This window comes from Euleptes europaea, chromosome 1 (genome assembly GCF_029931775.1).
Source record: "Euleptes europaea isolate rEulEur1 chromosome 1, rEulEur1.hap1, whole genome shotgun sequence".
Lineage (NCBI taxonomy): Eukaryota > Metazoa > Chordata > Lepidosauria > Squamata > Sphaerodactylidae > Euleptes > Euleptes europaea.
The window spans coordinates 181,379,462-181,402,386 of NC_079312.1; the positions used below are offsets into that span (position 1 = coordinate 181,379,462).

The window sequence follows — 22,925 nt, forward strand, 5'->3', positions numbered from 1 at the left end:
CCTGCCAGGGTTGTTGTGAGGATAATATGGAGGGGAGGAGAATGGTGTAAGCAACTTTGGGTCCTCATTGGGGAGAAAGGCGGGGTATAAATGAAGTAAATAAATATCTATTTCTATGGCAAATGATGCCCGGTTATCATAGGCTGTGCCTGAGACATTACTAGTGTTGAGCAAGCCGTACAACCTCTTTTCTCCTCCTTCCCACACATTTTATTGAGTGCTTTATTAGAAATAACTGCTCAAATGTCACAATTAATACTGTAAAAACCTTAATGTTTTGGAGTGGACCACCCCAAGGTGGATGCTGTCATCTAGCCCTCAACAGTTGGCGATCGGAGGGCATTGGGGGGGGGGTCTTTTGGCTTCATCCTGTCTGATGATTTCTCCACCCCCCACCCCGCTGCTTCTTGTTGCAGGACGCGTCTAGCATCATGAAGAGCCGATGGAATACCGCTTGGCTGCTGCTTCTGGCATTAAAGGCCTTTGGGCTGAAAGAAGGTAAGGGGCTGCCCACACCGTCAAAAACCTTCTATAACAGGATTGTCAAACATACGGCCCAGGGGCCAGATCCGGCCCCTGGAGAGTTCTTATCCGGCCTGCTGGTTGGCCAGTGTGTGAGACGGGATGCTGACTAGATGGACCCTCCATGGTCTGATCCAGCAGGGCTCTTCTGATGTTCTTACTCTCATTATGTAAGTGTGTGGCTGGGGTGTGGTACACCAGGCTTAGGAATGAATGAATGTGCAGCTTTGTTTGGCTCTTGCTGAGAGCTGCCGCTGGTGGGAGGGAAGGGGGGTTGGCAGGATGTGCTGTGTGGCCCAGAGGCCGGAAGGAGAGAGAGAGCGATGTGAGAGAGCAGAGCCCTGCTCCTGTTTCATTGACTCTCTTGGCTGCAGCAGCCGGGCTTGAAAAGATAAAAGAGGACATCAGGAAGACCTGAGTCCAGGTCCTTATTGAGAGCCTGTTCACCTGGCTTTTCTCAGAGCAGCTTATGATAAATAACGCATCACTGTGCAAATGCAGTTTCTGCCTGGAAGCAAATGCTTGGAACCTCTTTTTCAAATTCTTTGCTGTCAGGGAACACATGAAGCTGCCTTATGCTGAATCAGACCCTCGATCCATCAAAGTCAGTATTGTCTACTCATAAGAACATAAGAAAGGCCCTGCTGGATCAGACCAAGGCCCATCAAGTCCAGCAGTCCGTTCACACAGGGCCCAACCAGGTGCCTCTAGGAAGCCACAAACAAGACGACTGCAGCAGCACCCTCCTGCCTGTGTTCCACAGCACCTAAGATAATAGGCATGCTCCTCTGATACTAGAGAGAATAGGCATGCAGCATGACTAGTATCCATTGTAACTAATAGCCATGAATACCCCTTTCCTCCATGAACATGTCCACTCCCCTCTTAAAGCCTTCCAAGTTGGCAGCCATCACCACATCCTGTGGCAGGGAGTTCCACAGTTTAACTATGTGTTGTGTGAAAAAATACTTCCTTTTATCTGTTTTGAATCTCTCACCCTCCAACTTCAGCAGATGACCTCGCGTTCTAGTATTATGGGAAAGGGAGAAAAACTTCTCCCTGTCCACTCCCTCCAAGCCATGCAAAATTTTATAGACCTCTATCATGTCACCCCTTAGCCGCCTTCTTTCCAAGCTAAACAGCCCAAAGCGTCCTAACCACTCCCCATAGGACAGTTGCTCTAGTCCCCTAATCATTTTGGTTGCTCTTTTCTGCACCTTCTCAAGCTCTATAATATCCTTTTTTTAGGTGCGGTGACCAGAACTGTACACAGTATTCCAAGTGTGGTCTCACCATAGATTTGTACTAGGGCAGTATGATAGCAGCAGTTTTATTCTCTATTCCTCGTCTATTCCACGTGCATACTCAGACCGGTAGCTGCTCTCCAGGGTCTCAGGCAGAGGTCTTTCACATCACCTACTTGCCTACTCCCTTTAACTGGAGCTGCCAGGGATTGAACCTGGGACCTTCTGCATGCCAAGCAGATGCTCTACCTGGAAGCAGGTTCCTGGTAGCAGCTGCAGGGTCAGCCCTGGTTAGTAATTGGATGAGAGACCACCTAAGAAGTCCATGGTTGCTACACAGAAGTAGGCAATGGCAAACCACCTCTGTTTGTCTTTGTCCCGGATGGCCCAGGTTAACCCGATCTCATCAGCTCTTGGAAGCTATCCAAGTGAACCCTGATTAGTGCTTAGATGGGAGACCACCAAGGGCACCCAGGGTTGCTGAGCAGAGGCAGGCAATGGCAAACCATCTCTGTTTGTCCCTTGCCTCAGCCTGGATGGCCCAGGTTAGCCCCCCCTCATCAAATATCAGAAGCGAAGCATTGTCAATCCTGGTTAATACTTGGATAGGAGACCCCCGAGGAAGTCCAGGGTTGCCACGCAGAGACAGGCAACATCAAACCGCTTCTGTTCCTCTCTTGCCTTGAAAACCCTACAGAGTGGTCATAAATCGGCTGCGACTTCTAATGCAGGGGCGATATCCAGCTACCTTGCAGGGCTGTCGTGACGACAGAGCCATGTGAGGTTCTTTTTCTTACTGAGCTGACTCTGAGTCAACACCTCTTCTGATAAACTTCCTTTCTTACTGAGTTGGTTCAGGTCAACACCTCTTCTGATAAACTTTCACAATATGACGGCAGCCTGTGACCCCACTGGTTTGGAAGTCCGTTCGGAAACATCTCTCTATTTGCAGGTGATCCACGCGCCTCCATAGACCTGCAGTGTGTGTGGATGTTACCCAGCGGTGGGATGAACTGCAGCTGGTCTACCCAGGATGTGAACTCTGCCCATGTCCTCTTCTACCAGAGCCTCAAATTGTAAGTCAAGTATTGCCAGTGAGCTTCCGTGTCTTGGGGGCAGGGGTTTCGACTAGAAGGACGCAGGACTTCCAGAACGTAAGGCCATAAGAAAAACCCTGCTGGATCAGAGCAAGGCCCATCAAATCCAGCAGTCTGTTCACCCAGTGGCCACCCAGGTGTTTCCAGGAAGCCCACAAGCAAGATGAAAGCAGCAGCATTATCCTGGCTGTGTTCCACAGCACCTAAGATAATAGGCATGCTCCTCTGATCCTGGAGAGAATAGGCATGAAAACAATAAAAGCCCTGCTGGGTCAGACCCAGGTCCATCAAGTCCAGCAGTCTGTTTACACGGTGGCCAACCAGGTGCCTCCAGGAAGCCCACAAACAAGACGACTGAAGCAGCATTCTCCTGCCTGTGCTCCACAGCACCTAACATAATAGGCCTGCTCCTCTGATCCTGGAGAGAATAGGCATGCATCATGACTGGTAGCCATTTGGACTAGTAGCCATGGATAGCCTCATCCTCAAGAGCATAAGGAAAGCCCTGCATGATCCGACCCAGGTCCATCACGTCCAGCTGTCTGTTCACACAGGGGCCAACCAGGTGCCTCTAGGAAGCCCACAAACAAGGCAACTGCAACAGCGTTATCCTGCCTGTGTTCCACAGCACCTAATAGGCCTGCTCCTGTGATCCTGGAGAGAACAAGTATGCATCATGACTAGTGTTTATTTTGACTAGTAGCCATGAATAGCCCTCTCCTCCGTGAACATGTCCACTCCCCTCTTAAAGCCTTCCAAGTTGGCGGCCATCACCAAATCCTGGGGCAGGGAGTTCCACAGTTTCACTTCTGTTGGAAGCTTCTGCGGGGCCATCTCTCTGATCCGTGTTCCGCTGGCGGTTCCAAAGATTCGCTTCATGATCGGCTGCGCTGATCTTCTGTTCTTGCTCAGCATTCCTTGGGAGTATTGAGGGGCTTCTGTACCGGTTTCGTGACATCTGGAGAGGCCATGGGAGTCTTTCATTCTCTCATTCCCTGTAGTGCCTTAGTAACTTAGTTTATGGGGAAAACATATCTTTCATATATGCATATTCACATAGCATAACACACATACATATATATATTCTTATGTACAAATCCAGAATCACTAAGCATGATGGGTAAAATACAATTCTTTGGTCAAGAGACATTTACTAGTGTAAGGCCTGGGTCAAATTGACCCAATACACAGTTTGCAAGGCAGCTGCAGGTGAGATCATTATTTCTGATGTGTGTTTGGATGGTACAGTCAGGTTTCTTAATTAAGCCTGGGGCTTTGATTTAAGACAAGAAGTGTCATCCTGGAATGTAAACTTGTGTTCCCTCATTAACCATTAGGGAATGCCTTGAAAAGCATTTTCTATTGGATATGCAAATAATTGCTTATACGTCTATAAGGATTCATTGGGCAGTTGAGTCTTACGTGTGTATTATGCTTCTGTAACCACCCATTATCAAAGTCTATATCCATGCTTGCAATCCTTTGATGTGTGTGGAAATTGCTCTGCGCTTTAGGCAATTTTCACCAGCTTTTTGCATATTGGCCAATAAAGGCAAACTGCTTTGAATCTTCAACTTCCAACTGTTTTATTGTGATTGAATATTGATACAACAAGGCAGACATAACATCCCCCCCTTTTATTGCCTTTAAGTCAGCTGACTTCCGGCGGCCTTGTAGGGTTTTCGAAGCAGACGTTCAGAGCTGGTTTGGCATTTCCTGCCTGTGCCTTACAACCCTGGACTCCCTTGGTGGTCACAGCTCTCTCCGAACTATCTCAGCCCCACCGGCCTCAGAAGGCGTCTGTTGTGGGGAGGGGAAGGAAAGGGGATTGTAAGCCACTTTGAGACTCCTTAAAGGTAGAGAGAAGTGGGGTATAAAAACCAACTCTTCCTCCTCCTCCTCCTCCTCCACTTTGGAGCCCCATTGGGAAGAAAGGCAGGATATTAATAAAGATAATAATACTAATACTAATAATAACAAACAACCATTTGGTGCAAATTTGCCCTCTTGATCAGCTGGTGTGGGCGATGGCTTTGATTTGTGTCTCGTTTTGCTTTCTTCGCCAGCCACCCGGGTGAGACCCGCCGAGTGGAGGCACACCAGGGGCAGAACTGGGTGGTCGTTCCAAGAAGCCATCTGAAGCTGGGGGACGTCTACAACGTGCGGCTGGAAGTCCGCCGTGCAGCTGGGGTGGAAGCGTCCGAACAGTTAACCTTCTGCCCGGATGAGAACGGTTAGAGGGCTAGAAAACGGGGGGGGGGGGCGGCCTTGGAAAAGAGGGTCTCCAAACAGCCTTGCGGAGGAAGTAACGCGAAAGCTGGCACTGAGTGTGGTTGCCCACCTGTGCGGGACTGTGGGTCACTCTCTCTAGAGTGGATGGAGAGTGCGGGTTGCTGGAAGAAGGTTTTTTTTTGCTTTGGAGTCAAAGTGGACGAGCGGAGGGGCCCGTGCGAATGCTCTGGGACCTGGCGAGTGTGGGGAGGTCACAGAACTCACTGCAATCTAGCTTGCAATAAGGGTGGGGTGGAGAGAGAGCCTGTCTTTTTTGCACCGCGGCAAGAACAAGTTAATTTTTTGATTATTTATTAAAAACCGCCTTATATATTCATATTAGTTATTTAAAACCGCCAGCACGGTGTAGTGGTTAAGAGAGGTGGTTTGGAGCGGTGGATTCTGATCTGGAGAACCGGGTTCGATTCCCCCACTCCTCCACAGGAACGGCAGAGGCTAATCTGGTGAACTGAATTTGTTTCCCCACCCCTCCACATGAAGCCAGCTGGGTGACCTTGGGCTAGTCACACTCTCTCAGCCCCACCTACCTCACAGGGTGTCTGATGTGGGGAGGGGAAGGGAAGGTGACTGGAAGCCAGTTTGAGTCTCCCTTAAGTGGTAGAGAAAATCGGCATATAAAAACCAACTCTTCTTCTTCTTTTCTATAGCTAAAGTTCACAGTAACTGGCCTTTTCAAAAACAAAAACGTGGGAGCGATGTGGTGCGTTCAGAAGCAGGGATCCAGATTAAATGTTATGCTAACGGGAAGGGGTGGGGTAATTTCCACCAAACCCCTGTTTCCCTCTGCAGACTCCTTAATTTTCCTCTTCTGTTGGCCCCGAGGGTCCCTGGTCCTCTAGGAACAGCATTTTGGGAATTGCCGTGGGAACGGGGGGAGGCGGAAGCGCCTTGCATGTGTGGAAAATTTCATCCGGATCCATCCCAGGATTCCCAAAGGCCTCGTTTCTTCTTTTCCTGTTTTGCTTCTTTCAGTGCAACCCCCGGCTCCTGAGCTGGACCCTGTGGCGGTGAGTTCCTTGGGAGTTACGGTGACGTGGAAGAACCCTTACTGGTCTGAACACTTCCCTCATCAGCACCTTGTCTGTGAACTTCAGTACAGGACATCCAGAGATGACGTGTGGACTTGCGTGAGTTTGTGTCCTCTGCCTAGTTTTCTATTCCACCTGCTGGCATTTTCTGGACTGGAAGAAGAAGAGCTGGTTTATGTACCCCGCTTTTCTCTACCTTTAAAGAGTTTCAAAGTGGCTTACAATCACCTTTCCTTCCTATCCCCACAACAGGCACCTTGTGAGGTGGGTGGGGCTGAGAGAACTGTGACTAGACCAAGGTCACCCAGCAGGCTTCAATTGTAGGAGTGGGGAATCAAACCCCGTTCTCCAGATTAGAGTCCACCGCTCATGGGGAGGAGAGGGGAATCGAACCCGGTTCTCCAGATTAGAGTCCGCCGCTCGTGGGGAGGAGAGGGGAATCGAACCCGGTTCTCCAGATTAGAGTCCACCGCTCGTGGGGAGGAGAGAGGAATCGAACCCGGTTCTCCAGATTAGAGTCCACCGCTCGTGGGGAGGAGAGGGGAATCGAACCCGGTTCTCCAGATTAGAGTCCGCTGCTCTTAACCACTACACCACACTGGGCTAGTGGTGCCAACCACCAGCTGGGGGCAGGAGGTCTCTGGAAACTTCCAACTGATCTCCAGGTGGGTGGACTTTATGGCATTATACCCTCCTCACCTCAAACCTCCAGGACTTTCCCAGCCAGAAAATTCTTCCTAATGTCTAGACGGAAACACTTTTGATTTAATTTCAACCCGTTGACTCTGGTCCAACCCTCTGGGGCAACAGAAAACAACTCGGCCCCATCCTCCTCCATATGACGGCCCTTCAAGTACTTGAAGATGGTTATCATGTCCCCTCTCAGTTGTCTCCTCTCCAGGCTAAACATACCCAGCTCCTTCAACCTTTCCTCATAGCACTAGGTCTTTGAGTTGACAAAGATAACTTTTTCTCCCTCTCCCAAAATACTAGAACTCAAGGGCATCCAATGAAACTGATAGGCAGTAGATTCAAGAAGGGCAAACGGAGATACTTCTTTACATAGCGAGTGATTAAAATGTGGAATTTGCTGCCAGAGGATGTAGTGATGGCTAAAGTCATAGACAGCTTTAAAAGGGGATTAAGCCAGGTTCATGGAGAAGAGGTCCAGCAGCGACTACTAGCCATGGTGACTAAAGGGAATCTCCACATTCAGAGGCAGTCAACCTCTGGAGTAATCTGGAGTAACAAGGGCAGGATTTGACATTCTTCCTAATGTCTAGACGGAAACCCTCTTGATTTAATTTCAACCCGTTGGTTCTGGTCCGACCTTCTGGGGCAACAGAAAACAACTCGGCACCCTCCTCTATATGACAGCCCTTCAAGGACTTGAAGATGGTTATCATATCCCCTCTCAGTCTTCTCTTCTTCAGGGTAAACATACCCAGCTCCTTCAACCTTTCCTCATAGGACTTGGTCTCCAGATCCCGCACCATCTTCGTTGCCCTCCTCTGGACACGTTCCAGCTTGCCTACATCCTTCTTAAATGACTCAGTCTCATTCCTTTTCGTTCCCAGCTGGGCGCGGACTCCATCTCCCAAGAGAATCACGATCTCGATGACCTGGACCCATTCACTTCGTACGAGGTGCAGGTTCGTTGCATCCCGGAAGACGGACAAGGTTTTTGGAGTGAATGGAGCCCTTCCCAAACCTTTATAACCCCCGAAGCTGGTGAGTGCAACCCTGGAGAACCTACCCCCCTTCTCACTTGAAAGAGATGTGGTTGAATCAGAGCCGATGCACAAGATCGCCAATGCGCGGTGCATGCTTTGAGATTTATTTTGTTTGTTAAAATATTGTGTGCCCCACCTTTCCATTAAAATCTTCCAGGTTTTCTGGATTGGGTCCGGGACCCTCAAGTTGATTGTGGAGACATAGATCCCCCAGAGCAGGGGTCCACAGCTGTTTTGAGCCTGCAGGCACCTTTGAAATTCTGACACAGGGCAGTGGGCAGATCCCCAAAACGGCTGCCGCACTGGGTGGAGCCAACCACAAAAGGTCAGGGATCGAGGTTACCTATAACTCTCATAGTAAGTCTTCAACATTTCAGGCGGAAGCTCTGTTTAACAGGGTGCCTTTGAATCTACACAGGCAAGCAGAAGCCAGCGTGGTGGTGTAGTGGTTAAGAGTGGTGGACTCTATTCTGGACAACTGGGTTGGTTCCCCCACTCCTCCACATGAAGCCAGCTGGGTGACCTTGGCCTAGTCACAGTTCTCTCTGAACTCTCTCAGCCCCACCTACCTCACGGGGTGTCTGTTGTGGGGAGGGGAAGGGAAGGTGATTGTAAGCTGGTTTGATTCTCCTTAAAAGGTAGAAAAGGTCAGCATATAAAAACCAACTCCTCCTCTTCTCCTCCTCCTCCTCTTCTCCTCCTCCTCTTCTCCTCCTTCTTGTCCTTCTTCTCCTTCTCCTCCTTCTTTTTCTCCTTCTTCTTTTTCTCCTTTTCCTCCTCCTCTTCTTTCCCTTCTTCTCCTCCTCCTCCTCCTCCTCCTCTTCTCCTTCTTGTCCTTCTTCTCCTCCTCCTCCTCCATTTTCTCCTTCTCCTTCTTCTCCTCCTTCTCCTCCTCCTTATTTTTCTCCTTCTCCTTCTCCTTTTCCTCCTCCTCCTCCCCACCGAGCTCCACCCTAAAAGGACTTGGCGGGCATCAGGAAAGGTGGGATCGGATGCCCCAGAGCAACGATCCCCAGTGGGGCACCCATGGCCACCATGACACTTCCTGATATGCTTCAGGGCACTCTCTTTTTTCTTGAGTCTGGGAGATAAAATTTAAACAGTCTTGAATGGAACTGAAAACGCACGGCGAAGCAGGATGTTTTCCGCCAGCCGCCTGGCTCAGCGCTTTCTCTTGGGCAGGCGCCAGAGACCTACACTTGCTGAAATCGCTAGGCTTGGAAACCTCTCCCTGCGCTTGCACACAAAAAAACACTTCCCTTTCTTTGGAAACAGAAACCAAACAGCATCTCTCTCTCTCTCTCTCAAAGCAAAGAGCCAGCGTGGTGTAGTGGTTAGGAGCGGTGGACTCTAATCTGGAGAACTGGATTCGATTCCCCATGCCTCCACACGAAGCCTGCTGAGTGACCTTGGGCTAGTCACAGCTCTCTCCAAACTCTCTCAGCCTCTCCTTAACGGTAGAGAAAAGCAGGGTATAAAAACCAGCTCTTCTTCTTCTCTGCTCCTCCTCGGCACAAGAGATTCTTTAGAAGAGCTCACGAGGTCTCTTGCCGTCTTCCAAGAGCACGCATTTGGAAGCAGCCCTTTCTGTCATAGGAGGACGCTGGGGTTAGAACATAGCGTGGTGGGCGCAGCCACAAAATGGGTACTCTAGGAGGTGGCTGCCACAGTTTACCAGTCACACAGCAAAGATCCCTGTGTGGTGGTAGCAGCTGCTGCCAAAGCAACATTTAAAAAAAAATTGCGCAGCTGGTCAAACTCTGATAACCTTGGAGGAATGGCTGGATAAAAATTGGTCAGCTCCTAGAGCAATCCTTGATAGAGTAGAATAGAATCATAAAGTTGGAAGGGACCACCAGGGTCATCTAGTCTAACCCCCTGCACAATGCAGGGAATTCACAACTACCTTCCCCCACACACACACCCCTAGCGACCAGAAGATAGCCCAGATGCCCTCCCACTCATCATCTGCCTACGGTCACAGAATCAGCATTGCTGACAGATGGCCATCTAACCTCTTCTTAAAAACCTCCGGGGAAGGAGACCTTACCACCTCCCGAGAAAGCCTCGTTCCACTGAGGAACCGCTCTAACTGTTAGAAAATTCTTCCTAATGTCTAGACGGAAACACTTTTGATTTAATTTCAACCAGTTGGTTCTGGTCCGACCTTCTGGGGCAACAGAAAACAACTCGGCACCCTCCTCAATATGACAGTTCTTCAGGTATTTGAAGATGGTTATCATATCCCTTCTCAGTCTTCTCCTCTTCAGGACCCAGTTATTTTCCATCCATGCAGGATAAACAGATTGTGCATGGTTCTAGTCCTTATTAATCCGGTTCTCGCCCTTACTGCTTTTGCGAGAGTACCAGTGATCGTCCTCCTATTCTGTAAGCTCTCGTGAATCACCTGGTTCATCTCTGTCGTCCACAGCTCCGTTGGGCCAGGTCGACGTGTGGCGGGACGCTCACCTTTCAGAAGATTCGGAACCGAGGCTCCACCTTTTGTGGAAGGTAAGGCGGACTCGAGCCGCCCGTCCCTTCTCTGCGCCTTTCTTGTGGTTGAAAGACAAACCAGGCCGGTTTCTACCAGAGTCTCGATGGGGGTGAGCTAAAGTGACACCCCCTCAGAGAGAGGGCAGCCCACAGTGTCCACCCAGTTAGGCTACCTTCTGAAGCACGTGAACACATGAAGCTGCCTTCTACCAAATCAGACCCTCGGTTCATCAAGGTCAGTATCATCTACTCAGACCGGCAGCGGCTCTCCATTGTCTCAGGCAGAGGTCTTTCCCATCACCTACTTGCCTTGTCCTTTTAACTGGAGATGCCAGGGATTGAACTTGGGACCTTCTGCATACCTCTGAGCCACGGCCCCTCCCTAAAGGAAGCCTTAAATCAGACCCTTGGTCCATCAAAGTCAGTATTGTCTACCCAGACCAGCAGCTTGTTCAAAAGAAGGCAGTGTAAAAACAGCTTTCCCTAGAAATAATACCACAGAATTCCCAAGTGAAGAACTCGCCAAAAAGGTATCGGAGAGCTTTTTGCTCTCTCGGTGCAGATGAAGCTGCCCCGTGCTGGGTCAGACCAGGAGAGGGGCCGTGGCTCAGTGGCAGAGCATCTGCTTGGCATGCAGAGGGTCCCAGGTTCAATCCCCGGCCTCTCCAGTTAAAGGGACCAGGCAGGTAGGTGATGTGAAAGACCCCTGCCTGAGACCCTGGAGAGCCGCTGCCGGTCTGAGTCGATGATGCTGACTTTGATGGACCAAGGGTCTGATTCAGTGTAAGGCAGCTTCATGTCTTTATGTGTTCAATTCTCAGGCAGGGCTACCTGAGATCTTTCGTCAGAAGTGCTGGGGTTTTTCTTTATATCCTTGAGCCCCTTCTATACCACCTTTTTTGGTTCAGGAAACTGCGCATAACAGCTCACAAACGAATAAAAAGCAAATATCATAACGTTCAAAAAGCGTTTTTAAGACGTCACGAATTATTTCACAGAGGTTAAAACCGGTGGAGAAGAACTCAATTGCAAAAAAGCTTTCTGAAATATTTATTTAAGACATTTATTAGCCCCCTTTCTACCTGAATTTTAGTTGAGTTTTAATTTTTACCTCTGTCCTGCCCCCCTTTTCGCTACAGCGGAGCTCGAGATGGCTTACAATACAAAATTAGGAATTCACAGCCAATACCACACATTGTGCTTTTTTTTTGCCTTTACACATTTTCTGAGCTCCTTTGTTCAAGATTTGCAGATTTCTTCCAGATCTCCTCCTCCTCCTCCCCTCCCCTCAAGGGCAGCAGCCGTGGGACTTCTGCAAACGCCGAGACTTCCCCCCTCTCCCTCGGGTCCTTTCTGCAGCCATTTGGCCTTCTCTTCCTCTTCTGAGTAGCTGAACAGCATTTCTCAGATGCGCCAGAAGAGAAGCCAGCAGTGTCTCTCGCCCGGGTGGTCTCCTTGGGAAACCAACATTGGCCAGAAGCCTGCTGGGGAGGGTGGGGGCCGTTCCTTCTGCGAAGCTGCAGAGGAAAGGAAACGGGGGGGGGCAGGGAAAGGGGGGGCCAGTTTGTCTGCACTGTTTTTGGTGGACATATAACACAGACACACACTTAACATACAATGCATAATGTCTGCTTAACAAATCTTAAGATAAACAAACCTTAAGTCTGTAAGTGAATATACCACGTTTGCCTTTGGAAATTCTTCTTGCAGAAGCAAGAGATAAGAACTTCAAAACCTTCATATAAACCGTTTATTAACTCTCCTGTGGCTCCAGTGCCTCTGTAAAGAAAGAAAGACATTAGGAAGAATTTTCTAACAGTCAGAGCGGTTCCTCGGTGGAACAGGCTTCCTCAGGAGGTGGTGGGCTCTCCGTCCCTGGAGGTTTTGAAGCAGAGGCTAGATGGCCATCTGTCAGCAATGCTGATTCTATGACCTTAGGCAGATCATGAGAGGGAGGGCAGGAAGGGTAGCGTCAGTGCTTGGCTCTCGTGGCCCTTTGTTACATGCCCATTGCCACTTTGGGGGTCTGGGGACAATGGCAAGAACAACTTCTGCAGCCAGGCGTTCCAGCTCCGATTTGTATTTCTTCCCCTGCTCTTGGGGCCAGGAAGCAATTTTCCTCCAGGCCAGATTGGCCAGGGATCCTGGAGGCTTTTTGTTTTTTGTTTTTTTGCCATCTTCTGGGCATTGAGTAGGGGGTCACTGTGTGTGTGTGTGGTGGGGGGAAATGGTTGTGAATTTCCTGCATTGTGCAGGGGGTTGGACTAGATGACCGTGGTGGTCCCTTCCAACCCTGTGATTCTAATGAGGGTGTGAGCAGGGGCCAGAGATGGGCAGAATTCCCTGGGGTTTATGTGCTCTATCCCCCCACCCCCACATTTCCATGAAAAGCTGTGCCTGTTGAATTTCTGGCTTGTGTGCAGCACATTCGAGGCACAAAACAGCACATCTGTTAGAAAGGCAGCAACCCCCAGCATGCCTTGGCTGTTGTGTGAGGGGTGCCTGCCAATGTATTATTTCATCTTATTCATTTTGAAACATTTATTACCCGTTTTTCTTCCTTCTGGCGCTCAAGGCGGTTTGCCATATAAACAAAGTAAAGAGCCCACAAAAATACCAAAATTAAAGAGCCTGCATAATACCAAAATTTTAAAATCACAGTTTAGGACTGTGTTAATCAAACGCAGCCCTAAATAAAACCATCTTCAGCTGCCTCCCAAAGAGCCAAAGGGACTCATGGCCACTTGCCCATATCTTCGGGGTTTTTGATAGAAGAAGAGTTGGTTTTGTATGCCGACTTTCTCTACCACTTAAGGAAACCTCAAACCGGCTTACAATCACCTTCCCTTCCCCTCCCCACAACAGACACCCTGTGAGGTAGGTGGGGCTGAGATAGCTCTAAGAGCTGTGACTTGCCCAAGGTCACCCAGCTGGCTTCATGTGTAGGTAGGGTTGCCAACTTGCAGGTACTAGCTGGAGATCTCCTGCTATTACAACTGAACTCCAGCCGATAGAGATCAGTTCACCTGGAGAAAATGGCCGCTTTGGCCATTGGACTCTATGCCATTGAAGTCCCTCCCCTCCCCAAACCCCGCCCTCCTCAGGCTCCGCCCCAAAACCTCCCACCGGTGACGAAGAGGGACCTGGCAACCCTATGTGTCAGAGTGGGGAAACCATCCCGGTTCACCAGATTAGCCTCCGCCGCTCCTGTGGAGGAGTGGGGAATCGAACCCGGTTCTCCAGATCACCCTCTTTCTTGCCTCTTCCCCCCCCTCTCTCTCCCCCCCACCATATTACAGGAACTAGATCAAAAAGCAGCCAGGGGGAACATCCTGAACTACACCGTGGATTTCTGGGACCACCGCAAGACCCTCGTGGCCAGCTTGGTGTGTGGTTGCTGCAGCGTTCCCATCCCCACCTCCGCCAGCTACGCCCAGGTCTCGGCGTGCAATTCTGTAGGGAAGACGCTGCCTGCCACCCTCAGCTTGGAGCAGACAGGTAAGAGGCAAAGCCACACTGCAAGCAGGTGGGGCAGCCCCTGCCAAGGGGTCTACACCCTGCTCCTTTTCCTGCCCCGTTACCTCCTTCATGATAGGAAAACCGAATCATCTTCCCCCTGAAGGGAAAGAGGTCGGGGCTGTCTGCAACTCACCTACCCACATCCTGCCCGCAGGGGAGTCAGTTTCTCGGGGTGCCCCGCACTTCCTGCTGTGAGTAAGCGGAGCGGGTCATGCCTTCCTCACCCTTTCAGTGACCTGCAATGCAATATGTTCCATGAGCCAGGCGGACACAAGCAAGCCCTTTTCTCTCTGTGCCACGGTGGCAGATGCCAAGAGGAAGGCGCTGATCGCCCCTTCCCTGCAGTGTGGGCAGGCTTCCTGTGCAGCTGGGCAGAGGGCGATATGGCAGCTTCTAGCTTGGCAGGGTGTGAACTCCCCCTCGCTGGCAGTCTTCAAGCAGCAGAAGAAGAAGAGTTGGTTTTTACATGTTAACTTTCTCTACCACTTAAGGCAGAATCAAACCGGCTTACTATCACCTTCCTTTCCCCTCCCCACAACAGACACCCTGGGAGTTAGGTGCCGTGCCGAAGTCCGAACTCCCCCGCTTCGGATCCCCAAAATTCAGGGGGGATCCGGAGTTCGGGGGGAAATTCGGCCCCCCACGCGCCTTCAGGGGGATTCCCTGAAGGCGCGCGGGGGGGCCTTTAAACAGATCTGCGCCTCCCAGCTGGGAGGCACAGATCTGTTTAAAGGGCCCCCCAACAAGCACCTCTGCGCTGTCTGCACAGGCAGCACAGAGGGGTCTAAAGACCCCCCCCCCCAGCCTTGCCGGGACTCCCGGGAAAGCTGGCAGGGGGTTGTCAAACCCCTCTGCGCTCTCTGTTCACAGAGCGCAGAGGGGTCTAAGGACCCCCCCCAGCCTTGCCGGGACTCCCGGGAAGGCTGGTGGGGGGCTGTCAAGCCCCTCTGCCCCCTCTGCGCACAGAGCGCAGAGGGGTCTAAAGGATCCCCCCCCCAAGCCTTGCCGGGACTCCCGGAAGGCTGGCGGGGGGCCCGAACCGAATCAACAGCCCTAACCGTGACTAGCCCAGGGTCGCCCAGCAGGCTTCATGCAGGGGAGCGGGGAAACCAACCTGGTTCTCCAGATTTACAGTCCGCAGCTCATAACCTCTACACCACGCTGGCTTAAGGCAGCCACATCTGGTAATTGCAGCTAATGGGAAGTTGAAAACTTTGGTTGTCGGTCTCACTGTGATGTGCAAGAGGAGGGAGGAATCACGTGACCTTGATGGTCAGTGGGGGTCACGCCTGCCTCAAAAACAAACCCGAGCTGGTTTATGACATGTGGCGCGAGTGTCAGTATCAGGCGTCCGTCCCTAGCATCCCATAAGCAAACTCATCTAGGCAGGTAGCTCTGAAGCAGTAATACTTTATTAGGAGCAAAAAGGCAGATTAAAGGACTGACTGCCTACAGGCAGGTGAGGCTAGTAATGGGGAACACAGGCAGGTTACATGCTTAAGACACTACGGACTGAAAAGGTAAACATTGCTAGGCAGCCCCGAGATAAGCGGTTCCCAGGAAGACAGACTAAACATTGCCACAGCTGCAGACAACGGGATGAGCGGAACTGTACACAGATGTTCATAGGCATGAGAACCAAGGACTTGACGTGTGGCCGGAACCTGGCCTGACTCATGTCAAGAGCCTTTGCTCCAGCAAAAAAAAGGCAAAGGCCTGACAGCGAGCCCCGGGGAATGGGGAATCACATGTTCTTTTCTCCAGACCTCCCAGCCCCTCGGGACGTTCGGGTGCTGGCCGCGCAGAGCCTGGGTCTCAACGTGACGTGGACATTCAGCCCCAGCCCTGGGGGGGCCCAACCCGAGCAGTACGTGGTGGAGTGGAGGAAAGAGATTTCCAGGGAGTTGCTGGGTTGGATCTGCAGGCCTTTTGGCTGCAGCAGCAGCCTGCTGGTTGGTGAGTGGAGCTGAGGAGGTGGACGACGCTTGGTGCTTGCAAACTCCGGGAGGGGGAGCGGAGGAGGCGGGGGGGGGGTGCCAAGGGGCTGGGTTGTGTTGGGGTGTGTGTGCTCATTTTGGGCAGGGGGGACTCAGTGGCCACTGGCTGCATCTCTCCCATTTGCACATAAGAACATAAGGACAGCCCTGCTGGATCAGACCCAGGCCCATCAAGTCCAGCAGTCTGTTCACAAAGTGGCCAACCAGGTGCCTCTGGGAAGCCCACAAGAAAGACGGCCGCAGCAGCATTTATCCTGCCTGGGTTCCACAGCACCTAAGATAATAGGCATGGTCCTCTGATCCTGGAGAGAATAGGGATGCATCATGACTAGTATCCATTTTGACTAGTAGCCATGAATACCCCTCTCCTCCGTGAACATGTCCACTCCCCTCTTCAAGCCTTCCAAGTTGGCAGCCATCGCCACATCCTGGGGCAGGGAGTTCCACAATTTAACTGTGCTCAGTTTGTTTTTGATTATTCAGTTGATTAGAATGTGGAATTGGTTTCACTGTATTGTATTTATGCGTTAGCCACTCTGAGCTCGGCCTCGGCTGGGGATTGAAGGCTGGGTATGAATTGAAATATAAAATAAAATAAATAAATTCTGTCTCTTTGCTCCCTCTTGCCAGGTGACTATGAACCCGAGGAGCCCTACCTGGTGACTGTTTATGCTGTTTATCCTCAAGGAAGCAACTCTTCAGTTCCTGTTCGAGCCTACTTCCAGGAAGGAGGTAATGCCAATGTTTGTGGCTGTGGCTCGGTTTTAATAGGAGGAGTGTTCAAAATGGATATCCTCATCCCCGGCCTGCCCTAACCGGATGGACCCGGCTAGCCTGATCTCATCAGATTGCAGAAGCTAAGCAGGGTCGGCCCTGATTGATGCTTGGATGGGAGACCACCAGGGAAGGGCAAGGCCGATATGCAGAGGCAATGGCAAACCACCTCTGCATGAGAGCCAACAGGGTGTACTGGTTCAGAGCGGTGGTTTGGAGCAGTGGACTCTGATCTGGAGAACCAGGTTTGATTCCCCACTCTTCCATGTGAGCGGCGGAAGCTAATCTGGTGAACTGGGTTGGTTTCCCCACTCCTACACACACAAAGCCAGCTGGGTGACCTTGCGCAAGTCACAGCTCTCTCAGCCACACCTACCTCCCAGGGTGTCTGTTGTGGGGAGGGGAAGGGAAGGTGATTGTAAGCTGGTTTGATTCTCCCTTAAGTGGTAGAGAAAGTCGGCATATAAAAACCAACTCTTCGTCTTCGTCGTTGTCGTCGTCGTCTTCTTCGTCGTCGTCTTCGTCGTCGTCTTCTTCGTCGTCGTCGTCTTCTTCTTCTTCTCCTTCTCCTCCTCCTCCTCCGTTTAGTCATTTTAGATTCTAGGGTCAGTTCAGGCTTGATTTGATCGAGAACCCACTGATTTGTTTTTTTTGGCAGTCCGTGGTATCCATAACACTCTCCTCCTGCACCACATTTCTAAGGTGCTCCTGGACTCATCGAGCTGTTCTACTGCAGACCAGCACGGGCTGCCCTCTGAGAAGATAATCTTGGACATCCTGTTCTTTTGTAGTAATTCATCCATCTGTTTTTGTGCTGAAGTTCCTTGCTGTTGTTTCTAACCCTGCCCCGCCCCTCTGTCTTTGCAGTCCCGTCCATTGGACCCCAGGCACTGAAGGACAGAAGCCTTTCCCCGACTGCCTCGCTCATCTCCTGGGAAGGGATTCCCTTGGCGAATCAAAGCGGGCAGCTCACCCACTTCACAATCTACCTGGAGCATCCCACCTTAAGGGACTCCCAAGGATACAGGAACAGTGAGTCAGACCCAGGCTGTCACCAAGAGTTGGGGGGGGGAGGAGTCTTCCTTCAAATACCTGCCTCCATTTGTTTCTCCGGGTTGGGAAATATCTGGAGATTTTTGGGGTGGAGCCTGAGGAGGGTGGGGTTTGGGGAGGGGATGGACTTCAATGGGGGTATAAAGCCATAGGGTTCACCTTCCAAAGCAACCATTTTCTCCAGGGGAACTGATTTCTATCACCTAGAGATCAGGTATAATAGTGGGAGATCTCCAGCCACAACCTGGAGGTTGGCAACCCTAGGGCGAGCCTAGGCACAGCTGTGGGGCCCCACCACCCACCCAGGATGTTGCCGGTGATCAAAAGATGGAGCAAGAACCCACAGAAAATACCAATGCATCTAAAGTGTGCAACTCACTCTCTGTCTCCTTTCCCAGTTGCAGTTGCTGCTAGAGAAAGGAGCTTTGCTCTCGAGGGCCTGGAGCCTGGAACTTCCTACAAGCTCCAGATGACGGGTTCCACCTCTGCCGGGGAAGGCCCCGCCGGTCCCATCCACAAATTCCACACTCCCAGTAAGGAAGGGTGCTGAAAGTTTTCATGTCCTCGCCTCTTTAGAGCCTTCTTTCAAGCTAGATTAAACACTAACCCTTCTATGGTGATGCAAGGCAGAATTCTGAATTTACCATACTCGGAAAGGACTTGGCTCTGTCGGCTCATTAGCTTGTGTGCTCTTGGAATGCCGTTTCTATGAGAGCCAGCGTGGTGTAGTGGTTAGGAGCGGTGGTGTGGAGCGGTGGACTCCAATCTAGAGGACCAGGTTTGATTCCCCACTCCTTCACATGAGTGGCGGAGGCTAATCTGGTGAACCGGGTTGGTTTCCCCACTCCTCCACATGAAGCCAGCTGGGTGACCTTGGGCTAGTCACAGCTCTCTCAGTCCTACCCCCCTCACAGGGTGTCTGTTGTGGGGAGGAGAAGGGAGGGTGATTGTAAGCCAGTTTGATTCTTCCTTAAGGGATAGAGAAAGTCGGCATATTAAAAGCAACTCAAACTCAGAAAGGACTTGTCTGTGCTCTTCTGGCTCCATAGACTCATTAGCTCATGTGCTCTTGGAATGCCATTTCTATGAGAATCTTAAAGGTAAAGGTCCCCTCTGCAAGCACTGGGTCGTCATTGACCCATGGGGTGACGTCACATCCCAACGTTTCCTAGGCAGACTATGTTTACGGGGTGGTTTGCTAGTGCCTTCCCCAGTCATCTTCCCTTTACCCCCAGCTACCTGGGTACTGATTTTACCGACCTTGGAAGGATGGAAGGCTGAGTCAACCTTGAGCCAGCTACCTGAAACCGACTTCCGTTGGGATCAAACTCAGGTCGTGAGCAGACCTTGGACTGCCATACTGCAGCTTACCATTCTGAGCCACGGGGCTCTTAAATGAGGATATCTCTCTCCTCTTTTAGTACATAAATCCAATGCTTCTGTGTCTGATATAATGCCTTTTTAATTAAGTGATAGGGGTCCCAAGGCTACACTGGCAGTAGCAAAATTTATCTTAGTCCTTATATCCCCCAAACATTAGATTTAAAATTACGCTGCTCAAGATCAATCGATCAAGGAGCTTCTAAGGGAGAAAGGAAAGTTTTCATGCTTAAAGCAAGAAAGGCTCAGCAAGCCAGAGGCTGCAAGACGTCGAGCGTGGGGGTGGGGAATCTCGAACCTAGGGACGAGCTCTGATCTTGGGGCCCTCTCAAAGAAGAAGAGTCCCCAGGAGCCGGGACTACCACCGAAGCTGGGTGGGAGGGGGTGGGCCATTTCCTGTCATTGGCGAGTATAGCCACTAAGCCAGCATGGTGTCATGATTAAGAGCAGTGGTTTGGAGCAGTGGAGTCTGATCTGGAGAACCGTGTTTGTTTCTCTGCTCCCTGCTCCTCCACATGAGTAGCAGAGGCTAATCTGGTGTACTGGATTTGTTTCCCCACTCCTCCACATGAAGCCAGCTGGGCGACCTTGGGCTAGCCACAGCTCTCTCAGCCCCACCTACCTCACAGGGTGTCTGTTGTGGGGAGGGGAAGGGAAGGTGATGGTAAGCCCGTTTGATTCTCCCTTAAGTGGTAGAGAAAGTTGGCTGCTTGTTCTTCTCCTCCTCTTCCTCCTTTTCCTCCTCCTCCTCATCCAACATTTTTAAAAATCTGCATGGCCAATCAGGTCTCCAGTGGCCAACCAGAAGCCTTGCTGGTCAAAAGCCCCACCTGGCCCTGCCCACTTTCTAAAAATACTCAGTGGGCTCCAGAAAAGGCATCAGCGGGCAGCATGGCGCTGATGGGCAACACGTTGCGGACCCCTGTCCTAATGACCGTTCCTAATCGAAATCCCCTCTCTGGTCCGGACAATGCTGGGATTTGTTTCTTGGTCATGTAGAGGTGTTGGGAAGTGGCTCCTAGATAATGATCTGTGATGGGGCGGGGAGAGGACTGGTAACAGTCAGTGCCCGGTGAGGGTAACCCCAGCGCCATCCTTGGAATCTCCTGCAGGTTCCCATTGGCAGGACTACTTAGCGGCCTTCTTGAGCGTGGGATTCCTGCTCATTCTCGCTGTCGTCATGGTGCTCATTAAGCGTAGATGGTAGGTGTTGCATCATAAAGGGGTGTTGGGTTAGTTTTTTTGGAGGTGGGGACGTGGATTTGTCTGGTGGTGGCTTGCCCAGCATCTGGGCCTGGCTGGGCCTTGCCCTGGGCACCGATTGCCCCTTTCTCCCCCACCCCACTGAGTGCTCGTTGGCGGCTCCAGGCACCAACTCCTCTCTTCTTTGGAGTGGTGGACTCTGATCTGGAGAACCAGGTTTGATTCCCCCTGCTCCTCCACGTGAGTGGCGGACGCTAATCTGGTGAACTGGGTACGATTCCCCACTCCTCCCCATGAAGCCAGCTGGGTGACCTTGGGCTAGTCACAGTTCTCTCAGTTGGCATATAAAAAAACAAATCTCCTCCTCCTCCTTCTCTTCCTTCTCCTCCTCCTCCTTCTTTCTCCTTCTCTTCTGCAGGTTTCTGAGCTTCTGCCACAAAGTCCTGCCCTTGTGGTGTTGGGAAAGTGTTCCGGATCCAGGGCGTAGTACAGTTATCGTGAAGATGGATGCCCCGTGTGCGGCACTCATTAAGGTAGGGACCGGTTAAGAACCTAAGGAAAGCCCTGCTGGATCAGACCCAGGCCCATCAAGTCCAGCAGTCTGCTCACACAGGGGCCAACCAGGTGCCTCCAGGAAGCCCCCAAACAAGACGACTGCAGCAGGTTCTGTTGGGGTGTAGCGGTGGGGGTGTCGGACTAGGGTCTGGTAGACCCAGCTTCGCACACACCCCACCCCCTGTCTGCCCACTGTCGGCCTAACCTGCCTCACAGGGTTGTGGTGAGGACAAAATGGAGGAGAATGATGTGAACCTCCTTAGGTCCCCATTGGGGAGAAAAATGGGGGTATAAATGAAGCAAATACATAAAATTGGAGGGGGGAGAATAAGCTGGTGAGGTGAGAAGTGTCTGGAGGGAGGCAGTAGATCCACCGGCTGCTGGAAGTTCCTCAGAGAAGCTCGGCTGTGGACAGATAAAAGTATTTAAATTAAATGTAAATAAATGGGGTTTTGCCCAAGTCTTCAAACCTCCCAGAAAGACTGGTATAGCGCACGCACGCCGTGACACTTCCTTCAATGGCAGGACATGAGACTTACCTTTGTTTTTTCAGCACTGAAGGAAATGTTAGGGTTAGTACATAACCGGCCACCCCTTTCAAGATTAAAGGTACCCTTCCAGCATGGTGCAGTGGTTAAGAGCGGTGGTTTGGAGCGGTGGGTCTGATCTGGAGAACCGGGTTTGATTCACCCACTCCTCCACACGAATGGCGGAGGCTGATCCGGTGAACTGGATTTGTTTCCCCGCTCCTCCACACGAAGCCAGCTGGGTGACCTTGGGCTAGTCACAGCTCTCTCAGCACCATCTGCCTCACAGGGTGTCTGTTGTGGGGAGGGGAAGGGAAGGTGATTGTAAGCCGGTTTGATTCTTCCTTAGGTGGTAGAGAAAGTCGGCATATAAAAACCAACTCTGCTTCTTCCTCCTCCCAGAAATCTCTTGGCGAAATGTGGGCTCCCTGCCCTGCTTTGGGGAAGGACCATGACTCAGTGGTAGAGCCTGTGCTCAGCATGCAGTGTCCCAGGTTCAATCCCCAGCATCTCCAGATAGAAGAAGAAGAGTTGGTTTTTATATGCCGAATTTCTCTACCACTTAAGGGATACTCAAACCTGTTTACAATCACCTTACCTTCCCCTCCCCACAATAGACACCCTGTGAGGGAGGTGGGGCTGAGAGAGCGTGACTTGCTCAAGGTCACCCTGCTGGCTTCGTGTGTGGGAGTGGGGAAGCCAACCCGGTTCACCAGATTAGAGTCTGCCTCTCATGTGGAGGAGTGGGGAATCAAACCTGGTTCTCCAGATCAGACTCCACCACTCCAAACCACTGCTCTTAACCACTACACCACACTGGCTCCCAAAGTTAAAGGACTAGGCAAGAAGGTGATGGCAAAGGCCTCCGCCTGAGACCCTGGAGAGCTGCTTACAGTCTGAGTAGACAATACTGACCTTGATGGACCGATGGTCTGATTGAGTAGAAGGCAGCTTCATGTCTCTCTCCAGCGGGTGGGTCCCATTTCTGGAAATCTCTTTGGCTTCTCTGCCACTGTGCTTCGTTTCTTGTAGGATGCTTCTTGCCAAGCCCCGGTTGAGCCCCCAGAGGATCCGGACATCCTTGAAATAACAGAGCTGGCCCCGCCACCGACTATCCCCCCTGCCCAGGTGGTGTTTTCCGATTACGAGAAACATTTCATGCCCACCCAGGAGGAGCTGCAGAGGCTGGCTTGAAGAAAGGAGGGATGAGATTCCATCCTCTGAGGACCCCAGAGGGGCATAAAGGGGACGGGGAGAGCATCTGTCTCCCTCCAACCCTGATCCCAAACCTCAGGAAAAGCTTGCTGCGCCATCGTCTGGCTAGCAACGCATTTGTCGCTAAGCCTCAGGACCAAGGAGAAGGGTTTGGTCGTAGCCCTGAAGGAACCACCTGGTCCTCTTGGCCCCAACCAGCCCAGCCTCATCGCCCTGTGCTGGAGATTCCTCAGGGGTAATCCCTAAACTGGGATGGGGGCTCTTTTCTTCCTACTCTCCTGCACATACTTGAG

General features: G+C 51.4%; 1 protein-coding gene across 1 annotated transcript; it reads left to right on the forward strand.

The window, feature by feature from the left end:
- The first annotated feature begins 431 nt into the window (after window positions 1-431).
- IL27RA (interleukin 27 receptor subunit alpha) lies at window positions 432-22,611 on the forward strand. Its single transcript, XM_056850540.1, has 14 exons — window positions 432-498; window positions 2,719-2,842; window positions 4,930-5,096; window positions 6,128-6,282; window positions 7,761-7,914; window positions 10,348-10,427; window positions 13,709-13,907; window positions 15,693-15,884; window positions 16,556-16,657; window positions 17,567-17,731; window positions 18,157-18,285; window positions 20,245-20,335; window positions 20,754-20,868; window positions 22,450-22,611. The coding sequence occupies exons 1-14, from the start codon at window positions 432-434 to the stop codon at window positions 22,609-22,611; spliced, it is 1,902 nt and encodes a 633-aa protein (XP_056706518.1).
- Window positions 22,612-22,925: the final 314 nt, after the last annotated feature.